The sequence below is a fragment of the Artemia franciscana genome, chromosome 21 (assembly GCF_032884065.1).
Source record: "Artemia franciscana chromosome 21, ASM3288406v1, whole genome shotgun sequence".
Taxonomy (NCBI): domain Eukaryota; kingdom Metazoa; phylum Arthropoda; class Branchiopoda; order Anostraca; family Artemiidae; genus Artemia; species Artemia franciscana.
In genome coordinates, this window is record NC_088883.1 from 23,305,621 (window position 1) to 23,327,130 (window position 21,510).

Below are 21,510 nucleotides of genomic sequence, written 5' to 3' on the forward strand. Positions count from 1 at the left end.
CTTAAGCCCAATTTATAACAGCTTAATATTTAAAAGATTCCGTAAATATGTTCGCCCGGTCTAATTTAAGACAACCTGTCTTCATATCTAATGAAAATCGAGGTTGCAGGTAGGCAAAATCTATTGCAAGGCAAAGAATAGCTGTCCAATCCAAGTTGTGAATTCTCTTTTATTTATTTCTGGGTGGTTTTTTGATTCAGTATATTTTCTTCTCTTGTCAAGTTCACTTCGAAAGGTTATATTTTTTTTTTTCTTGTGAGCACTAAGGACGACTTGATGGAGGTTCTTGTTGGAATATTTGCTTGTTTTTCGTCGTCATATTTTGCTATTGACGGACAAAACTCCTTTTTTTTTCACCTATTTGATTTTATTTTTCATTTATTATATCCTTTCTTGGTTTCTTACGATTTGCCATGGGAAAAATATTTACTAATATTCGCCCAAAACTAAAAGGTGTTTGTTTAAAACAGTGCGCTCGAACTTCCAGTTTAATGTCAGTTCAAATATAATTTCGGTTAAGTTGTATTCGATTTATGGTCGCCTAAGGTCTTCTAAAGATCGAACGAAATTTCTTGTTTGAAGTGGTTTCCAAATGACGCAATTTCGGTTAGATTTCCGGGACATAACGAGATTCCAAAGAGCCATTAGAAAACTGCAGATTCAGTGTAATTTTGTCTTGGAAATATTTAATTATTTACTTGAACAAGTCCTTCGCAATAGATTTAAATGCAAACTTTTAAACATGCTGTTAAAACAATTATGCAAGAAAAACTTGTTCTAAGTAGTACTTCACATCAATTGCAATTTGCACACAGTTCAATTGCCGCAAGTCTTCTCAATAAAAGGAGAACTAGGATGTTTTCTATTTGAAACCTGTATGACAAGGAAAAAAAAGTGAAGCACAAGTAGTACTTCACTTCAACTGCAATCTGCACACGGTCCAGTAGCCGTAAGTCTTTTTAGTAAAGGAGAACTAAGGTGTTTCCTATTTGAAACTTGTACGACAATGACAAAATGTATAAGAAGTGAAGCACAAGTATTGCTTCACTTCAACTGCAATCTGCACACGGTTCGGTAGCCCTAAGTCTTCTCAATAAAAGTAGAACTAAGGGGTTTCCTTTTTGAACCTGTATAACAAAGAAAAAATACATAAGAAGTGAAGCACAAGTAGTACTTCACTTCAACCGCAATCTGCACACGGTTCAGTAGCCGTAAGTCTTCTCAATAAAAGGAGAACTAGGGTGTAGCACAAGTAGTACCTCACTTCAACTGCAATTTCTTTATATTTTGAGTATACTTTGCTCGTCTTTTTTTCCTGAGGTTGTGCTCCTTCTCTCCCCCCTAAAACACCTACTTGAGGTTTGGACACAAAAAATTGACAAATAAACGTAAATCCACTTCTCTTCCCTGATTAGTTTTCTAAATGTATATAATTAAATGTAGATTATTTCATATTCGGAATAATAGCGGCATTTTTGTTTTGAATTTTCTTTGTCATTAGAAATGATGATTTTTGATCTACTTCTTCTTGAAGAATTGATTCTAAGTTGTGCTCACAAGGTCAAATCTGGTGATAAAATCTCTGCTCGTGAAGTCTACAGCCACTCATAAGAAGCGGAATACTGTCGATTAAAGCCAATTTCTATCTTCTAAGATAGAGAAATGACTGTTTTAATAGTTTACAGAATAATTCTATAAAAGAAATTATCCTTTTTAAACATATTTTAAGAACAAAGTGTTTTAGGAAAAAATCAGTGAAATAATCCTCCATATATAGAAAATTCTAAGAACTTGAGGACTAACGAGTCACAGCCTAAAAGCTGAGAAGAATAGAAAAATATTTATCATGACCGTTTTTTAAGGATGTAGTCAAAGTCAGTTGAATTTCCAGGCATTACCAAGACTTTTTTGTGCGCTCCCAATTAACTTAGTGGCCCTCCACGAGCGCGCGTCAACTGTGTTTTGAGAAATTCTTGTCTAGATTGTAACTATGGAAATCCCCAGGGATGTGGCTACTACGGGGTGAGAATCACTGCTTCAGAGGGTAGTTATTAATCACTATGTACCTATTCCCATTATTGACCGCTTATCCCTGTTTATTAATCCCCCTTCCGCTTCTGAGGAAGTTTTAAATATAATCCATTTTAGAGCAGAGGCACCGAAATCCGACACGTAAGGATCATCCGTCGGAAGGCCTATGCCAGTGGTACTTACTTTTATATCATTTATAATTTAAAATTTTGAGCAAAAAACATTACTTGATCATAGATAATATAAAATATAAATAAATATAATATGAATGTAAGCATAAATAATATAAATATAGGATATAATAAATATGATATAAATAAATGTAAATATAATAATTGTAAATAAATATAAACGAAATTATAAATAAATAAATATGTCTAAAAACAAAGAACTGGTAGAGAAAAACTGATTTCACATTATTCAGCAACGCTGATGTCATTAAAATCAATTCGAAAATCCTGGTTCTTTTTTTATCGTCTGCTGTTTTCTCGGTAAACTATTAATATATTGAAAGTTTCGACCAGTTTCATTTAGAGCAGTTTTATTTTAATGGAATCAATTATCGAAATAAATAGAAAAATGCCTATTTTAGAAAACAAGATTTTTTCGTATAAAAGTAAAAAGGATAAAGATAAAGGATAAAGATCCTCCTGAGCCACTGCTGGCGCATAGGGCTTCGAGTCGACGTTTCAGTTGCTGAGCGTTTTTTTTTTTTACAGGGACAAGTAGCAAACTTGTCGCCCAACCTTGCTGCAGCTGGGATCGAACCCGGGTGCTCCGTATTGCCAAGCAGAGCATCAATCCATTGGGCTACAACAGGTTATAAAAGTAAAAAGCAACATTGAAATTTTAACATCGTATTAGAATGCGATAAAGAGACAGAAATCAAGTTCCTTATGAAGGGCTTGTCCTCACTTAGTCCACTACTTTTTACGCTAACGCAGGGGTTCCTATCCAATTTCAGGCTGTGCCTGACCTAGTTATTTCCTGATGACCCCCTTGTGATGTTTTTAATTTCGTAATTCAAAATTTGCGTGGATTCACCAGAAGGAAGCTTGAAAGGACATTAACTTGGTATTTTTTTTTTTTTGGGGGGGGTCGTCCTCTTGGCAAGTTTTATACATGTTTTATGAATGGAAAAATGTTTTTTTACGTGGAATTATTTTTGTTTGTATTTTTGAATTACGATATGTTTTTTTATGTATTACGATATGTTTTTTCTTTCTTTTTTCCAATGTACTCTATCACTTCATTATTTTGTAAGATGAGTTATAAATATATACATACATACATACTACACAACATAAAACATACTAAATACAACATAAAACATACTACACATGCTACAACATATACATACAACATAAAACATACTACACAACTACAAATACATTAATACATACGTACATACTAATGAAAAACATTGTCTGAATGCAACACCTCTTATACAATGAATAAAGTCATTGCAGTGCTATCTTTTTTATTTTTTTGAGTACAAATGCATTTGAATGTGATTTTATTCACATACAAAATGTTTTTTCAATAATTAAGGCTCTGAAGTATAGTCAGCGGAAGGGTGCACGTCCTGCCCTTGATTCTCCCAAATATTGCTATGTCCCACCGGCGGAGCCTGCGCCCCACGTTGTGAATCATGGATCTATATGATCCCCCTGCCTAAATTGTCTAAATTTTGGGGAATTTTTCTGTATTGTCTTAAATTTATCGCATAATTCTCCGTCATTTATTGAAAAATATTATCGCCTTTAACTTATCTCGTTATTTTCATCGTTACTACTATTTTGATTGTTTCTAGAATAGAAGAACACACACAAAAAGTAAATTTTAGTTTCTCTATTGCAGGGGGGGGATGGGAATGATAAGACCCCCTCAGCCTCCTCAGCCTCCCTCTTAGCCTTAAGAGGGATCAGCTGGATCAACTTCTCGCCGAGGAAATGGGATTTAAAATTTTTTAAATGGAAAATTACGGCTATTATGACCAGGGACATGCGCAGGGGGAGGAGTCTTGGAACTCCCTCCCCCCCACCGAAATTTAGAGTTTTCTTAAAGTTGGACTTTTTATTCAAATTTTCAAATAAAATGCGTTTTTATTATTACCCCCTCCCCGATTATTTTATTATTCACCCCTTCCCGAAAAAGAATCGCGTACGGACAAGCCTTTGGGCGCAACATCATTGTTGGCCCCAAAAAATTTACTATGCAAATCCCCTAGACCTTCGACCCAAAAAAATCTTGTGTTTAGTAAAAATAGAGCTTTTTTTAAATGATCTTTTTGAAATATAAATTTTGTTTTTCAGAATACTGCTGGCTTGGAAGATTTCGATAGAATCAAGACCCTCGGAACAGGATCTTTTGGACGCGTAATGCTTGTACAGCATAAATCTTCACGGAAATTTTATGCCATGAAAATACTAGATAAGCAAAAAGTGAGAATTTTGAAATATTTTTTTGGCCCTTCCTGTTGGAAAATGTCATGTAAATATGATTTTTCGTGTTTGCTTTTGAAGCCATGAGTTGTACACAGAAAATAAAGAAATTCATTGCTTAAGAACTGCTTTAATTAAATGAATTAAATTAAATTAATATATACTGGAAGATTAAATATAGAAGCCTAAATTTCATAAAGACAAAATTTTTGCGTTAAGTTAACCTGAACTTTCCAAGTAAGAATTCAGTTATCCACTTGAATTCAATTACTGAATGAGAATTCAGTTATCGTCTACCAAACCCTTGTCGTAACCGAAGTTGCCTGCTTTATGATCCATGAATGTGTCCATTGAACATCCAAATAGGCTTATGTGTCATTTTTAGCTAAAAGGTCCCCATCTTAAATCTTAAGAGTCTTAAACACATCTTAAACACAAAACTATGTTTCCTTTACCTTCTCTCTCAGTCAAATTTCCAACTCCTAAGGTCTGGGTTCGCTGTGTAAATTTTGGTATGTTATTTTTTAGCAGAAATACAAACTCAATGCTTGAACCTAAGCAGGGTTTCCAGAATTTATTTCCCTTTGGGGGGGGGCAAAGGAAAACTTTATAAAATAGAAAAGACTCATTTATTTTCGCTACTTTTGTACGATTCGGGCAAAAAATTTAGGGGGAGGGTGTTAAACTGAGCACCTCTCCTGGATAAGGCCTTGAATATAAGACAACAATTATACCATCATTCGAATGGTCGATTCACTTATAGAATTAGTTTTGAAATTCGCTTTGTCTTTTGTTTTAGATTAAAGAATACTTCGAAAAAGTTGTAAAAACTTCTGAAAATATGAAATTTCTATTTTATTAAATTTTTTGTTTTGTTTAATGTCCTATTTTATTTAAAATTTTATAATTTATATTTATAATTTTATTTTTTAATGTCTTATTTTATTAGTATATTATGTTATATTTTATCTATTTTATTTAAATATCCTATTTTAGGCAAGTTCAGAACATTCTCCAATGAGAACTTTTTTTTTAATATCACAGTTCTGACTCTAGGGACGGATAGACTCAATCCTGAAACTAATAAATCCAGATATAGAAATAGCCTATTTCGTTCTAAGTTTCAGCTTCAAGTGGCTTTCACACTATGAACGTAGTTTTTTATGCAAAGTTGTTAAGTTACGTTATGAGATTGCGATGGTCCTATAACACCGCTTGACAAAAGGTGTTAGTCTTAAAGATAATTATGATGAAAAATTAACCTTTTAGAATACGTAAAATCTCATTTTCATCATCAGGCTGAGAACTTCTCAGACCACCCTCATATTTTAAGCATAACAATCCACACTTAAACATGCCGTTTTTACGCTAAGCAGACATAAAACTGTCATGAGCAATCATCATGAGCAAACTATTCAGAAATTAAAAATGTGAAATTGAGATTGAGATTTCAGCTCTGACCAAGTGTAAAATTCTTTTCAGGAAACTTTTATTAATTTATTTTTGAAATTTATTAATTCTTTATATAACGTGACATAAACTTGCATAAAGTAAATTCTGTGTTGAGCGCAAATCTGTTTCGCACTTCCTACGTTACGGACAAAATTTGCTGTGCAAAATTACTAAACGTTGCAAAAGATTGCTTAACAGACCGGGTTTGCCCCACTCCTCCGGCTAAAGCTTAGTTTCTTCAAAAATCATGTCAAAACTCAGATAGGTCTAAGCCTGCATAATTCAAGCATCCAGAGAAGCGTGTCAGTTTTCATTGGTTTCTTTACCTTTATGGCACTATATGGCTCATTCTTCAGTTTTATCTGCCATTTTCATTTGATGAGAAAATTTGCTCCAACTCCCCCCTCCCGAATCTGACGAAATTCCGTCACTGCTAGTGTGAAAAGTTTTAGTACGTAGTGTAAAAGAACCATTAGACTTGTCGCAAAATTGCATGTTTCGTTGGGAATATTAACCTGAAACAAACATATCTGGGCCACAAAACATATTTTAAAGTTACTATATATATATATATATATATATATATATATATATATATATATATATATATATATATATATATATATATATATATATATATATATATATATATATATATATATATATATATATATATATATATATATATATATATATATATATATATATCTATATATATAAAAATAAGTTGTCTGTGTGTGGATCTGTGGATGGATCAGGTGACGTCATGTTTGTTCGCATATGACGTCTGAATTATTTCACACTAATACAAAAGAAGAAAAAAAACTAAAAAAGGTAAAAACTACAAAAAAAACTAAAAAGAAAAAAAAACTAAAAAACTAAAAAAAGGTAAAAAACTAAAAACTAAAAAAACTGAAAAAACTAAAAAAAGGCAAAAACTAAAAAAAAACTAAAAACTAATAAAAAAACTAAAAAAGCTAAAAAACTAAAAAAACTAAAAAAAGGTAAAAAACAAAAAAAAACTAAAAACTAAAAAAGAAAAAACTAAAAAAAAGGAAAAAACTGAAAAATAAGAGAAAAAGAAAACTAAAAAAATATTAATAAATATAAAAAATATAAATATAAATATAAATATAATATAAATTAGCAATCAACAAAGCACCGAGACACAAATGACGACCGGGACACAGGGAGTATAAATGACGACCAGGACATAAGTAAAAAAAAAACTAAAAAAATGGTAAAAACTACAAAAAAACTAAAAACTAATAAAAAAACTAAAAAATCTAAAAATCTAAATAAACTAAAAAAGAAAAAAAAGAAAAAAGGAAAAAAATAAAGGAGAAAAACAAAACTAAAAAACGAATGTACATACAGACCGGGACACCGGGATACAAATGACGACCGGGACACAGGGAATATAAATGACGACCGGGACACAGGGACACAACTACAATGGGGACGCCGGGGGGCACAGGGGGATATAAATGACGACCGGGACACCGGGACACAAGGAATATAAATGACGCCCGGGACACTCAAAGAGAAATCACAGACTGGAACACCGGGACACAAATGACGACCGGGACACAGGGAATATAAATGACGACCGGGACACAGGGACATAACTACAAAGGGGACGCCGGGGTGCACAGGGGGATATATAAATGACGATGGCGACTCAGGGAATGGTCGATTAGCAATCACCATCAACAAAGCTCAAGGGCAATCATTAGAATCATGAGGTATAGATCTGAATACGGATTGTTTTCCCATGGACCATTATATGTTGCATGTTCAAGAGTCGGTAAACCTGACAATCTATTTATATGCACAGACAATGGGACAGCAAAGAATGTTGTATATTCGCAAGTTTTACGTAGTTAAAAACATATATATATATATATATATATATATATATATATATATATATATATATATATATATATATATATATATATATATAAAACTAATAAAAAAAAACTAAAAAAGCTAAAAAACTAAAAAAACTAAAAAAAACTAAAAAAAGGTAAAAAACTAAAAAAAACTAAAAACTAAAAAAGAAAAAAACTAAAAAAAAAGGAAAAAACTGAAAAATAAAAGAGAAAAAGAAAACTAAAAAAATATGAATAAATATATATAAAAATAAGTTGTTTGTGGGTTATGTCTGTCTGTCTGTCTGTCGAGTGACGTCGTGTTTGTCCGCATATGACGTCTGAATTATTTCACACTAATACAAAAGAAGAAAAAAAACTAAAAAAGGTAAAAACTACAAAAAAAACTAAAAAGAAAAAAAAATAAAAAAGCCAAAAAACTAAAAAAAACTAAAAAAAGGTAAAAAACTAAAAACTAAAAAAAACTGAAAAAACTAAAAAAAGGCAAAAACTAAAAAAAACTAAAAACTAATAAAAAAACTAAAAAAACTAAAAAAAGGTAGAAAACAAAAAAAAAAACTAAAAACTAAAAAAGAAAAAACTAAAAAAAAGGAAAAAACTGAAAAATAAGAGAAAAAGAAAACTAAAAAAATATTAATAAATATAAAAAATATAAATATAAATATAATATAAATTAGCAATCAACAAAGCACCGAGACACAAATGACGACCGGGACACAGGGAGTATAAATGACGACCAGGACATAAGTAAAAAAAAAAACTAAAAAACTAAAAAAATGGTAAAAACTACAAAAAAACTAAAAACTAATAAAAAAACTAAAAAATCTAAAAATCTAAATAAACTAAAAAAGAAAAAAAAAGAAAAAAGGAAAAAAATAAAGGAGAAAAACAAAACTAAAAAACGAATGTATATACAGACCGGGACACCGGGATACAAATGACGACCGGGACACAGGGAATATAAATGACGACCGGGACACAGGGACACAACTACAATGGGGACGCCGGGGGGCACAGGGGGATATAAATGACGACCGGGACACCGGGACACAAGGAATATAAATGACGCCCGGGACACTCAAAGAGAAATCACAGACTGGAACACCGGGACACAAATGACGACCGGGACACAGGGAATATAAATGACGACCGGGACACAGGGACATAACTACAAAGGGGACGCCGGGGTGCACAGGGGGATATATAAATGACGATGGCGACTCAGGGAATGGTCGATTAGCAATCACCATCAACAAAGCTCAAGGGCAATCATTAGAATCATGAGGTATAGATCTGAATACGGATTGTTTTCCCATGGACCATTATATGTTGCATGTTCAAGAGTCGGTAAACCTGACAATCTATTTATATGCACAGACAATGGGACAGCAAAGAATGTTGTATATTCGCAAGTTTTACGTAGTTAAAAACATATATATATATATATATATATATATATATATATATATATATATATATATATATATATATATATATATCTATATATATAAAAATAAGTTGTCTGTCTGTGGATGGATGGATCAGGTGACGTCACCTGAAAAAATTGGATCAGGTGACGTCAAAACTGAAAAAACTAAAAAAAGGCAAAAACTACAAAAAAAACTAAAAACTAATAAAAAAAATAAAAAAGCTAAAAAACTAAAAAAACTTAAAAAAAGGCAAAAACTACAAAAAAAAACTAAAAACTAATAAAAAAGCTAAAAAACTAAAAAAACTAAAAAAGGCAAAAACTACAAAAAAAACTAAAAACTAATAAAAAAATAAAAAAGCTAAAAAACTAAAAAAACTAAAAAAACTAAAAAAAGGTAAAAAACTAAAAAAACTAAAAACTAAAAAAAACTAAAAAAAAGGAAAAAACTGAAAAATAAGCTAAAATAAAGGTAAAAACCAATAAAAAACTAAAAAAAAAACTGAAAAAACTAAAAAAAGGCAAAAACTACAAAAAAAAAATAAAAACTAATAAAAAAAGTAAAAAAGCTAAAAAACTAAAAAAACTAAAAAAACTAAAAAAAGGTAAAAAACTAAAAAAAATAAAAAATAAAAAAAAACTAAAAAAAAGGAAAAAACTGAAAAATAAGCTAAAATAAAGGTAAAAACCAATAAAAAACTAAAAAGAAAAAAAGGAAAAAACTAAAAAAAATTTTCATCTAAAAAACTAAAAAAAACTAAAAAAGGTAAAAACTAAAAGAACTAAAAAAGAAAAAAATAAATGACGACACTCAAAGAGAAAGCGACCAGGACAAAAGGAATGTTCGATTAGCAATCAACAAAGCACCGGGACACAGGGAGTATAAATGACGACCAGGACATAAGTAAAAAAAAAAACTATCTATATATATAAAAATAAGTTGTCTGTGGATCTGTGGATCGTGGATCAGGTGACGTCACCTGAAAAAACTGGATCAGGTGACGTCAAAACTGAAAAAGCTAAAAAAAGGCAAAAACTGCAAAAAAAACTAAAAACTAATAAAAAAAATAAAAAAGCTAAAAAACTAAAAAAACTAAAAAAAGGCAAAAACTACAAAAAAACTAAAAACTAATAAAAAAGCTAAAAAACTAAAAAAACTAAAAAAAAGGCAAAAACTACAAAAAAAAACTAAAAACTAATAAAAAAAATAAAAAAGCTAAAAAACTAAAAAAACTAAAAAAACTAAAAAAAGGTAAAAAACTAAAAAAACTAAAAACTAAAAAAAACTAAAAAAAAGGAAAAAACTGAAAAATAAGCTAAAATAAAGGTAAAAACCAATAAAAAACTAAAAAAAAAACTGAAAAAACTAAAAAAAGGCAAAAACTACAAAAAAACTAAAAACTAATAAAAAAAAGTAAAAAAGCTAAAAAACTAAAAAAACTAAAAAAACTAAAAAAGCTAAAAAAAGGTAAAAAACTAAAAAAAATAAAAAATAAAAAAAAACTAAAAAAAAGGAAAAAACTGAAAAATAAGCTAACATAAAGGTAAAAACCAATAAAAAACTAAAAAGAAAAAAAGGAAAAAAATAAAAAAAAATTTCATCTAAAAAACTAAAAAAAAATAAAAAAGGTAAAAACTAAAAGAACTAAAAAAGAAAAAAAGAAATGACGACACTCAAAGAGAAAGCGACCAGGACAAAAGGAATGTTCGATTAGCAATCAACAAAGCACCGGGACACAGGGAGTATAAATGACGACCAGGACATAAGTAAAAAAAAAAATTAACAAAACTAAAAAGAAGGTAAAAACTACAAAAAAACTAAAAAGAAAAAAAACTAAAAACTAATAAAAAAACTAAAAAATCTAAAAATCTAAATAAACTAAAAAAGAAAAAAAAAGGAAAAAAATAAAGGAGAAAAACAAAACTAAAAAACGTATGTATATACAGACCGGTACACCGGGATACAAATGACGACCGGGACACAGGGAATATAAATGACGACCGGGACACAGGGACACAACTACAACGGGGACACCGGGGGAAACAGGGGGATATAAATGACGACCGGGACAAAAAAACTAAAAAGAAAAAAAACTAAAAACTAATAAAAAAACTAAAAAATCTAAAAATCTAAATAAGCTAAAAAAGAAAAAAAAAGGAAAAAAATAAAGGAGAAAAACAAAACTAAAAAACGAATGTATATACAGACCGGGACACCGGGATATAAATGACGACCGGGACACAGGGAATATAAATGACGACCGGGACACAGGGACACAACTACAACGGGGACACCGGGGGAAACAGGGGGATGTAAATGACGACCGGGACACCGGGACAGGGAATGGTCGATTAGCAATCACCATCAACAAAGCTCAAGGGCAATCATTAGAATCATGAGGTATAGATCTGAATACAGATTGTTTTCCCATGGACCATTATATGTTGCATGTTCAAGAGTCGGTAAACCTGACAATCTATTTATATGCAAAGACAATGGGACAGCAAAGAATGTTGTATATTCGCAAGTTTTACGTAGTTAAAACCATATATATATATATATATATATATATATATATATATATATATATATATATATATATATATATATATATATATATATATATATATATATATATATATATATATATATATATATATATATATGTATATATATATATATATATATATATATATATATATATATATATATATATATATATATATATATATATATATATCTATCTATATTCACAGGTGGGACATAGGGACACAACTACAATGGCGCGTAACTATTATGGCGCGTAACGACTTACGCGCGCGGGGGGGCTTGGGGGGGGCGCGAAGCGCCCCCACCAACTAGGTGTTGGGGTGGCGCGAAGCGCCACCCCAACAGCTAGTATATATATATATATATATATATATATATATATATATATATATATATATATATATATATATATATATATATATATATATATACATATATATATATATCTATATTCACAGGTGGGACATAGGGACACAACTACAATGGCGCGTAACTAATATGGCGCGTAACGACTTACGCGCGCGGGGGGGCTTGGGGGGGGGGGGCGCGAAGCGCCCCCACCAACTAGGTGTTGGGGTGGCGCGAAGCGCCACCCCAACAGCTAGTATATATATATATATATATATATATTTATGTTTTTACTGTTGAGAAAACTTAACTTGAATATCGCTCAGGAAATAAGAAATACCACAGTACACCTGTTTGGCAGTAAGCCTAGATATACCATAGGAAGCTGTTTTAAGATTAATTACCCAATTTTCTCGGTTGGATAGAATGTGCCACAAGTAACGTTGGTAGGAATATTCCTGTCGTAGTTGATAGATCACTAGATGTGTATTGTGATGAATGACAGCCCAAAAAAAAGTAAAAAGAAAAAAGCATAACACCTCGTTGTTTCAGACATATAAGCCGGATTTTCTTATTGGGGGGAGGGGTCGTTTGTTGAAGTAACAAAACAAGTAAAATGTGTCAACAGTTGGGGAATTTATGAGGAAATAATAAAAAAATCGCAAGGTTTTTATTAGGGGGAGGGGGTCGTAACACTTGCCGAGGATTTAAATTTAGGAGGGAGTCTCACAATTTTGGAGGACACAAATTCGACAATGGAAAACTTATTTTTAGTCAAATTTTAACCACCAAATGATCAAAAAGTACGTATTGAAATATAGTTTTCACTTTTATCTTTTTTTAATACTTTAATTTGCTACGGTTTAATTGATATGGGAACCCCCCAAAACAAGGTATCCACAAAGAAGGATATGTCACAGTGGATTTCCGAAAGCATGATGTTTTTTCATAGCCTTGATAGCCTATGATAATAGCCTTCCCATTTACACGAAGAAGTCACCAAGGACGTATCCAGTATTTTTTTTTTTTTTGGGGGGGGGGGTGCAAAAGACTTTACAAAAACGTATCAAAATTTGTTTAGATGCTTGTGTCACTTTTTTACAATAGGAAAAAATTTGAGGGAGAGATATTTAACCGGATATGGTCTTAACAGGTACGTACATATCTCGTAGGGTGGGGATAGTAGAAAAAATAGTCAGTACTTTAAATAAAAAGTGCCAAGAAATTTGGATAGTTTGTGCCTGGATAGTTTTTTTTCCAATTCCTAAGCCTGAGTCTGGTTTACTCAGTGCAGAACCATACTACTGTTTATAATGTGTCTGTAGTTTAGAATCTTTTATCAGGCATCCAATTTGGGGGGGGGCTGCTTCAGACCATCTCCAGCCTTCCCAGAGATGTCTAGGTTTGTACAATCCCTTTCCCCTATATCTGTATAATAAAGCTGTTTCGATAATAATAATAAAAAAAAATCTGTTATTTCAAACTATGAATAGTTTTAAGCGATGGAATACACTCTGGTAAGTTTAATAAACAAACTTAAATTCGAGATGATGCTCTGTTTCAGAAATCGCGTACATCAGGTGGCATGGGCCAAGCGTGGCAGAAGTGCAACAAGCGTTATTTTCTGTCAAGCGTGGCGGAATTGTGAAAAGCGTGGAGAAACTCTGTGTACGCGCATGGTGCACCGAGATGTAGGTGGTGGGAAGTCAGCCCCCGTCGCTTAAATTGTTATTCGAAGTTCTTAATATCCTTTTATTCCCAATAATTCAGTCTAATAATTCCAGTGTACATAGATACGTATGTCGTTTCGGACAAGGCGCCCTAGTAAACACCAGGGATGTGGAGTCGGAGGCGGAATTTTAGTAAACTTTTCCCGAATGGTGTCGTTGTTGGACTCTGTACATTGAAACTGTCTAGAGTCGGAGTAGGTTATAACTTATAACCGATTCAACACCAGGGATGTGGAGTCGGAGGCGGAATTTTAGTTAACTTTTCCTGAATGGTGTCGGTGTTGGAGTCTGTACATTGAAACTGTCTAGAGTAGAGTCGGAGAAGGTTATAACTTATAACCGATTCAGCACCAGATATGTGGAGTCGGAGGCGGAATTCTAGTAAACTTTTCCTGAATAGAGTCGGTGTTGGAGCCTGTACATTGAAAATGTCTAAAGTCAGAGTTGGTTATAACTTATAACCGACTTCACAGCCTTGGCAAACACTGATGAGTCGCTAGGGACCCATAGAAAGCGTATAATTTCCAGAGAATCATTGATCAAAAGTAGGGGGGTTGCTCTTTCTCAGAAATCATGTATATCAGGTGGCGTTTGCCAAGTGTGGCGGAACTGTGCGGCATACGGGGCTTTCTGAATTGTACACCAGGTGGAGGAAAGTCAGTGACCCTCGCTAATGATTTCAGCTATGCCCCAGAAAAAACAAATCAACACCTATAGTTTCCCATTATATAGAGACCCAAAATGCATTCAGTGATCCTTTAAGCACTATGACGTGCAGTCAGATAAATGGTCTCATGTTGGTATTTAATGGATAAAATATTGTCAGAGTTATAGGTTCTAACAATCTTGGGCCACGTGATCATCGTCTACCTTGATAATTTTCTTGGTCCATTTCGCTTATAAATTATAACGGGCCTATAGCAAATATGACCACTTGATGAGAAAACTATTTGTCCTTTTAAAATCCTTTAAAAAAGGCATTCATAGCAAGGCCGTATCCAGGATATTTGTTTAAGTGGAGGTTAAGAAAAACTATATAAAACAGTCCAGCAATTTTTATTGTGTATTTTCGTTTCTTTCTTTACGAGTGGGACAAAAATTTTAGGATGTGGGGGTCAAAGCCGGTAACCCCCCTGGATATGGGTTTATTGTATTGCTTTTTGGTTTTGTTACCCATGATATCCAATCAATTTGAATTAAGATATTATATTTTGATAACCGCCTTTACCATCATAAATCTAGTATATCTTTTTAATGAATCATTCTTGTCGATGGGCTCACTAAACACAGAAGAGACAAATGACTTTGTCGGAAAAATAAGCCAAAATTTGTTATGCAAATTGGTTATAACGTGACCATAAGTATATTCAAAGTATGCCTCCAACTTTTGTGATCAATCATTATTGCGTATTGTGCTGCCTGTCAAATATTGATCCTTGCCTAGGGTGTTTTTTTTTTTCTTCTCAACTTCATTAATTCGACAGAGGAGAAGGTAGATTAATCCCTTAATAAATATTAGGCCTGTTCTCTCCGTCTCATTCTTGATTCGAATAATTAAAACCGCTTTTCCATATTTATTGCAAAATTATTTCCATTAGTATGGTCTGTACTCTTAACCATTTTTCCTTTGCCTTTACCCCGATTCTAAAAATTTCCTTCCTCGAATCCTCCAACGCTTTGTAGTTGCACAAAAGTGCTCCAGACCTAGATATTTTTTTCTGTTCAGTGAACGTTTCCGCCATTTTACGTTCGATTAGTATCTGCAACCTGTTTTGACCAGAACGTTTCTGCCTGTTTCTATGTTCAAAAATGGAGGTTATAGATTTCGGTAGGCGGTTTTCAATTGCCACGCTTCCTTCTGGGGGAATAGAAAATTTTATTGAATTTCTGCAAGAAAAGGTGAAATTAACGGCTAAAATAAGTTGAGCATTTTACCGACTTTCTTGGAACTTCAGATGCTGATGGAGAGACCCGGGAAATTTGGGTTATCCCTTTCCCCAAAAATTAGCTGAGGATCCGTGGCCTAGGTTGATCAAACTGCAAAAAAAGGAAGAAAAAACCTAAAATAAACTGAATGATTTACCGATTTTCTTGGAACCTCAGATGCTAATGCAGATGCCCGGGAACTTTGGGTTGTCGTTTTCCTCAAAAATTAGTTGAAAACACCTAGGTTAATCAAATCCGGGGTTAATCAGACTAGAAAAAAAATATATAAAAAAGCGAACTAATGCTTAAAATGAGTTAAATATTTTACCAACTATCTTGGAGGTTCAGATACTAGTTCCTGAGGTTCAGTTGTAATATCCTATTAGAGCAAAAAATTAGCAGAGAATTAGATTATTTGGGGTGCGCAGAAAATGGTGAGGCTAGTATAAAAAGGATGCTTTATCAACTTTCTTAGAGGTTTAGAGGCTGTCAAATAGTTACAAAATAAAGTTTTGACAATTAAATAATTTCAGAGAAGCTAATCTGACTAGCCTATCTAGACTGAAATGTACTCAAAAGCATTTACATTACTTTACGCTGACACAAACAAACATGATGTTTGTTTGTGTTGATACATTAGAATTAAGACCAATATATAATTTATTAAGCTGAATAAAATCATGCAAAAAAACAGTATCTATTAAACTCCGCGAAAAAAAGTAAATTAAAAAACATGCAAAAAAATAAAATTTTCTAATTATTAATTACCACGTCCCAATTGATTGCTTCTAATTCTTCGCGTTCTGTATTTATTAACGCTAAATCATTTAGTCGTTCCTGGCCCACAGTCAATCCGAGATACGCTTATATTAGTTTAAGTTTACTAAACGACCACTCATTACTGGCCATCGGCATTGCAATCGCTAACAGCATTTGGTAGTCACATTTACATTTGCGGAGCCCCCTTCTTCTTGAATTTTATCCGAGAGCAAGAAGTTCCTGTGGGATGGGGTGGTACAATTAAAAAGATTCTCGAAAATCGGTGAATTAAAAATACCATCATTTCGGGGAAGGGAACATAGGCTAGGGATTCTTCTAGCGGCGTACCTTTGGGACACCATTGTTTTGTTGGAAAGAGAAGAGACAACAAGAAACATGAAATTTAGATATGATTACTTAAGATATATAACTATATGGCTGGCCCAGAAACTCTAAGGTCTTAGGAAATTAAAAATAAGAGAATTTGCCTTTTTATCTCCTTCCCCAAAAATCCGTCAGTAGAACCCTCCATCCGGAAAAACTGAGAACAGCGGTTCAAAAATACACTATAAATTTAAAAACATGTAGGCGTACACTGCTTATTTTGAATTAGTGATTTGACTTCAACTTAGTGACTAACAGTCCGTCCTTGAAGGTCGTCTTAAGGATTCCCTCGCTATAAGGATTTCCCTACTTTATACTTCATAGCCAGTTGCTAGTCGAAGATTAGGAAGGCAGTGAGGAGGGAAGTTTTCCCTCCACACATGGCAAATCTTGTAGGCTGATGTTTTTTTGGTATACTAAGTCCTTCCTAGAGGCATTTTTATGGAGGGGCAGAGCACTTGCCCCGGGTGCAAAATTTCAAATAAATGATCTAACAGTTATTATCATTTTATAATTTTAGAAATTTTATTAATAAAGTTGAGGGTGCAGTTGATAAATGGAAATAATTAAGAAAACAATTAATTAATATAGTAAAAATAAATTAGAAATCTTGAAGGCGATGTTTTTTTTGGTATACTAAGTCTTTCCCAGAAGCGGTTTTATGGAGGACAGAGCACTTGCCCTGGCTGCAATACTTCAAACAAATAATCTAACGGTTATTATCATTTTATAATTTTTGAAATTCTATTAATAAAGTAAAGGGTGCAGTTGATAAATGGAAATAATTAACAAAATAATTATTTAATATAGTAAAAACCAATTAGAAATCTTGTAGGCTGATGTTTTTTTGGTATACTATGTCCTTCTTAGAGGCAGTTTTCAGAAATTTTATTTGAAATTTTTCGGGTGCAAAATTTCAAATAAATAATCTAACGGTTATTATCATTTTGTAATTTTTGAAATTTTATTAATAAAGTTGAGGGTGCAGTTGATAAATGGAAATAATTAAGAAAATAATTAATTAATATAGTAAAGTTAAATTAGAAATCTTGAAGGCGATGTTTTTTTGGTATACTAAGTCTTTCCCAGAGGCGGTTTTATGGAGGACAGAGCACTTGCCCTGGGTGCAATACTTCAAACAAATAATCTAACGGTTATTATTATTTTATAATTTTTGAAATTCTATTAATAAAGTCAAGGGTACAATTGATAAATGGAAATAATTAACAAAATAATTATTTTATATAGTAAAAACAAATTAGAAATCTTGTAGGCTGATGTTTTTTTTTGGTATACTAAGTCCTTCCTAGAGGCAGTTTTATGGAGGGGCAGAGCACTTGCCCGGGTGCAAAATTTCAAATAAATAATCTAACGGTTATTATCATTTTATAATTTTTGAAATTTTATTAATAAAGTTGAGGGTGCAGTTGATAAATGGAAATAATTAAGAAAATAATTAATTAATATAGTAAAAATAAATTAGAAATCTTGAAGGCGATGTTTTTTTGATATACTAAGTCTTTCCCAGAGGCGGTTTTATGGAGGACAGAGCACTTGCCCTGGGTGCAATACTTCAAACAAATAATCTAACGGTTATTATCATTTTATAATTTTTGAAATTCTATTAATAAAGTCAAGGGTGCAGTTGATAAATGGGAATAATTAACAAAATAATTGTTTAATATAGTAAAAATAAATTAGAAATCTTGTAGGCTGAGGTTTTTTTGGTATGCTAAGTCTTTCCCAGAGGCGGTTTTATGGAGGGCAGAGCACATGCCCCGGGTGCAAAATTTCAAATAAATGATCTAACAGTTATTATCATTTTATAATTTTAGAAATTTTATTAATAAAGTTGAGGGTGCAGTTGATAAATGGAAATAATTAAGAAAACAATTAATTAATATAGTAAAAATAAATTAGAAATCTTGAAGGCGATGTTTTTTTTGGTATACTAAGTCTTTCCCAGAAGCGGTTTTATGGAGGACAGAGCACTTGCCCTGGCTGCAATACTTCAAACAAATAATCTAACGGTTATTATCATTTTATAATTTTTGAAATTCTATTAATAAAGTCAAGGGTGCAGTTGATAAATGGGAATAATTAACAAAATAATTGTTTAATATAGTAAAAACAAATTAGAAATCTTGTAGGCTGAGGTTTTTTTGGTATACTAAGTCTTTCCCAGAGGCGGTTTTATAGAGGACAGAGCACTTGCCCCGGGTGCAAAATTTCAAACAAATAATCTAACGGTTATTACCATTTATAGTTTTTGAAATTCTATTAATAAAGTCGAGGGTGCAGTTGATAAATGGAAATAATTAACAAAACAATTAATTAATATAGTAAAAATAAATTAGGAATCTTGTAGGTTGATGTTTTTTTGGTATGCTAAGTCTTTCCCAGAGGCGGTTTTATGGAGGGCAGAGCACATGCCCCGGGTGCAAAATTTCAAACAAATAATCTAACGGTTATTATCATTTTATAATTTTTGAAATTCTATTAATAAAGTCGAGGGTGCAGTTGATAAATGGAAATAATTAACAAAACAATTAATTAATATAGTAAAAAAAAAATATAAATATTGTAGGTTGATGTTTTTTGGATATGCTAAGTCTTTCCCAGAGGCGGTTTTATGGAGGGCAGAGCACATGCCCCGGGTGCAAAATTTCAAACAAATAATCTAACGGTTATTATCATTTTATAATTTTTGAGATTTTATTAATGAAGTCGGGGGTGCAGTTGACAAATGGAAATAATTAACAAAATAAATAATTAATAAAGTAAAAATAAATTAGAAAATAATTAAACAATAATGCTTAAAATAAATTAATAATAATTAAATAATTAATAAAATATACAAATAATTTTGTTAATAAATGAAAATTTTGAGGGAGAGAAAGGAGGATGTTAATGAATATTTTTCCCTTGGCGCAAAAGAGGCCAGAACCACCACCGGTCCTTCCCCAAAGATTTATGATCATCAGTAGGTTCATTGAAGGCCTATTGACCTCTGGCTAGGGGCGGTATAAGCCACAGTTTATTTGCGTTTGCGGAGGCCCCTTCTTCTCCATTTGCCAAAATTAATTCTACCTAATTAGACTATTTAAACTAATTAAATTTGGTCTACTTACTTTAATTTTCAAGGAATGGTGGTGATGATATGGAAAAATCTACTTGACTTCCTAGTTTCTGGTTCATTAGCTTGATTTGAATTATCAGGTGGGCAGAGGTCAAACGTTTGTGGAGAAATGTGCTTTACTTTATCTGACCCTTGTAAATTATTATAAATTGAATGATTTATAAACTTTAGACCAATTATCTGAATCTTTGAGACTCTAAAATTTGTTCCCTAAGACCGATCCGTTATGCATTAAATAATGTGCCACTCGCGTTAGATTTGTTCCTTTTTTCTATCCCATCTACCCATTATCTACCCATCTACCCATTATCTTTGTGTCTGAAACTGTTTGTGTCTGCAATTTAATTTTTTTTTTGCAGAAATTGAGCAAAATTTTTTAGTCTCGTTTTTTTTCCGGACTATTTCAGCAAGGTTTCATGTTTGACTGAATTTCATTTATAATATTTTTTGCTGTAGTATTGGACTTCCCATCTGTTTTTAATGAGTAGGTTAAGTACTTATCGATGTAGGTGTCCTGTTTAACCAGTCTTTAAAATTAGCTTTAGATCTCATAAAATTGTATTTTCCATCGTATTTAATGTAGAAAAATAAATTCCACTTAGTTGTTTATTGATAGGAACCTACTGCGATTGAAGATTAAATTATTTGGAGGTCAATATATGATAGGACTAGCAGATGCTCATTTTTTGTATGTAATTTATTTCTATAATAGACACCCTTTATGTTTTATTTTTTTGAGTATGTAACCTCTAAAGACGCACAAACATAGAGGGAGGAGGTGCAAAGTCTTTGAAACCTTATGGTTTCACGAATTTTTCTATGTTTTGTGAATAATTTCCCCCCAGATTCTTTTGAAAGTGGCACTTAAGAAGGAGGCAGGGGCCAGTTTGCTTATATCTTATGGTTTTCATGAATTTCTCCCTGTTTTGTGAATAATCTTCCTCCAGATTACTTTGGCAGCCTCATTTAAGAAGGAGGCTGGGGACCTGATTGATAAAACCTCATGATTTTCATGAATTTCCCCATGTTTTGTGAGTAATCTTCCCGCAGATTACTTTGTCATCCCTATTTAAGAAGGAGGCAGGTTGCGAGATTGATAGAATCTATAGAACCTCATGGGTCTCATGAATTTCTCTATGTTTTGTGAATAATCTTCTCCCAGATTACTTTGGCAGCCCCATTTAAGAAAGAGGCAGGCGGCCAGATTGATAAAGCTTCATCATTTTCATGAATTTCCCTATGTTTTTTGAAAATTCCTCGCCCAGATTACTTTAGCAGTCCCATTCGAGAAAGAGGCAGGAGGCCAGATTGCAAAAGTCTCATGGTTTTTATAATTGCTAAAACCTCATGGTTCTCATGAATTTCCCCATGTTTTGTGAATAATCTTCCCCCAGATTACTTTGGCAGTCCCCTTTAAGAAAG

At 32.3% G+C, this 21,510-nt stretch overlaps 1 protein-coding gene across 9 annotated transcripts in view; it reads left to right on the top strand.

The window, feature by feature from the left end:
* Nucleotides 1–21,510, top strand: part of LOC136040857 (cAMP-dependent protein kinase catalytic subunit 1) — a 324,235-nt gene that overhangs the window by 225,749 nt on the left and 76,976 nt on the right. For all 9 annotated transcript variants that reach the window (XM_065725234.1, XM_065725236.1, XM_065725235.1 and 6 more), the window contains one exon: nucleotides 4,347–4,475. In XM_065725234.1, the coding sequence (XP_065581306.1) occupies nucleotides 4,347–4,475 (129 nt within the window). The remainder of the gene's footprint in view (nucleotides 1–4,346; nucleotides 4,476–21,510) is intronic.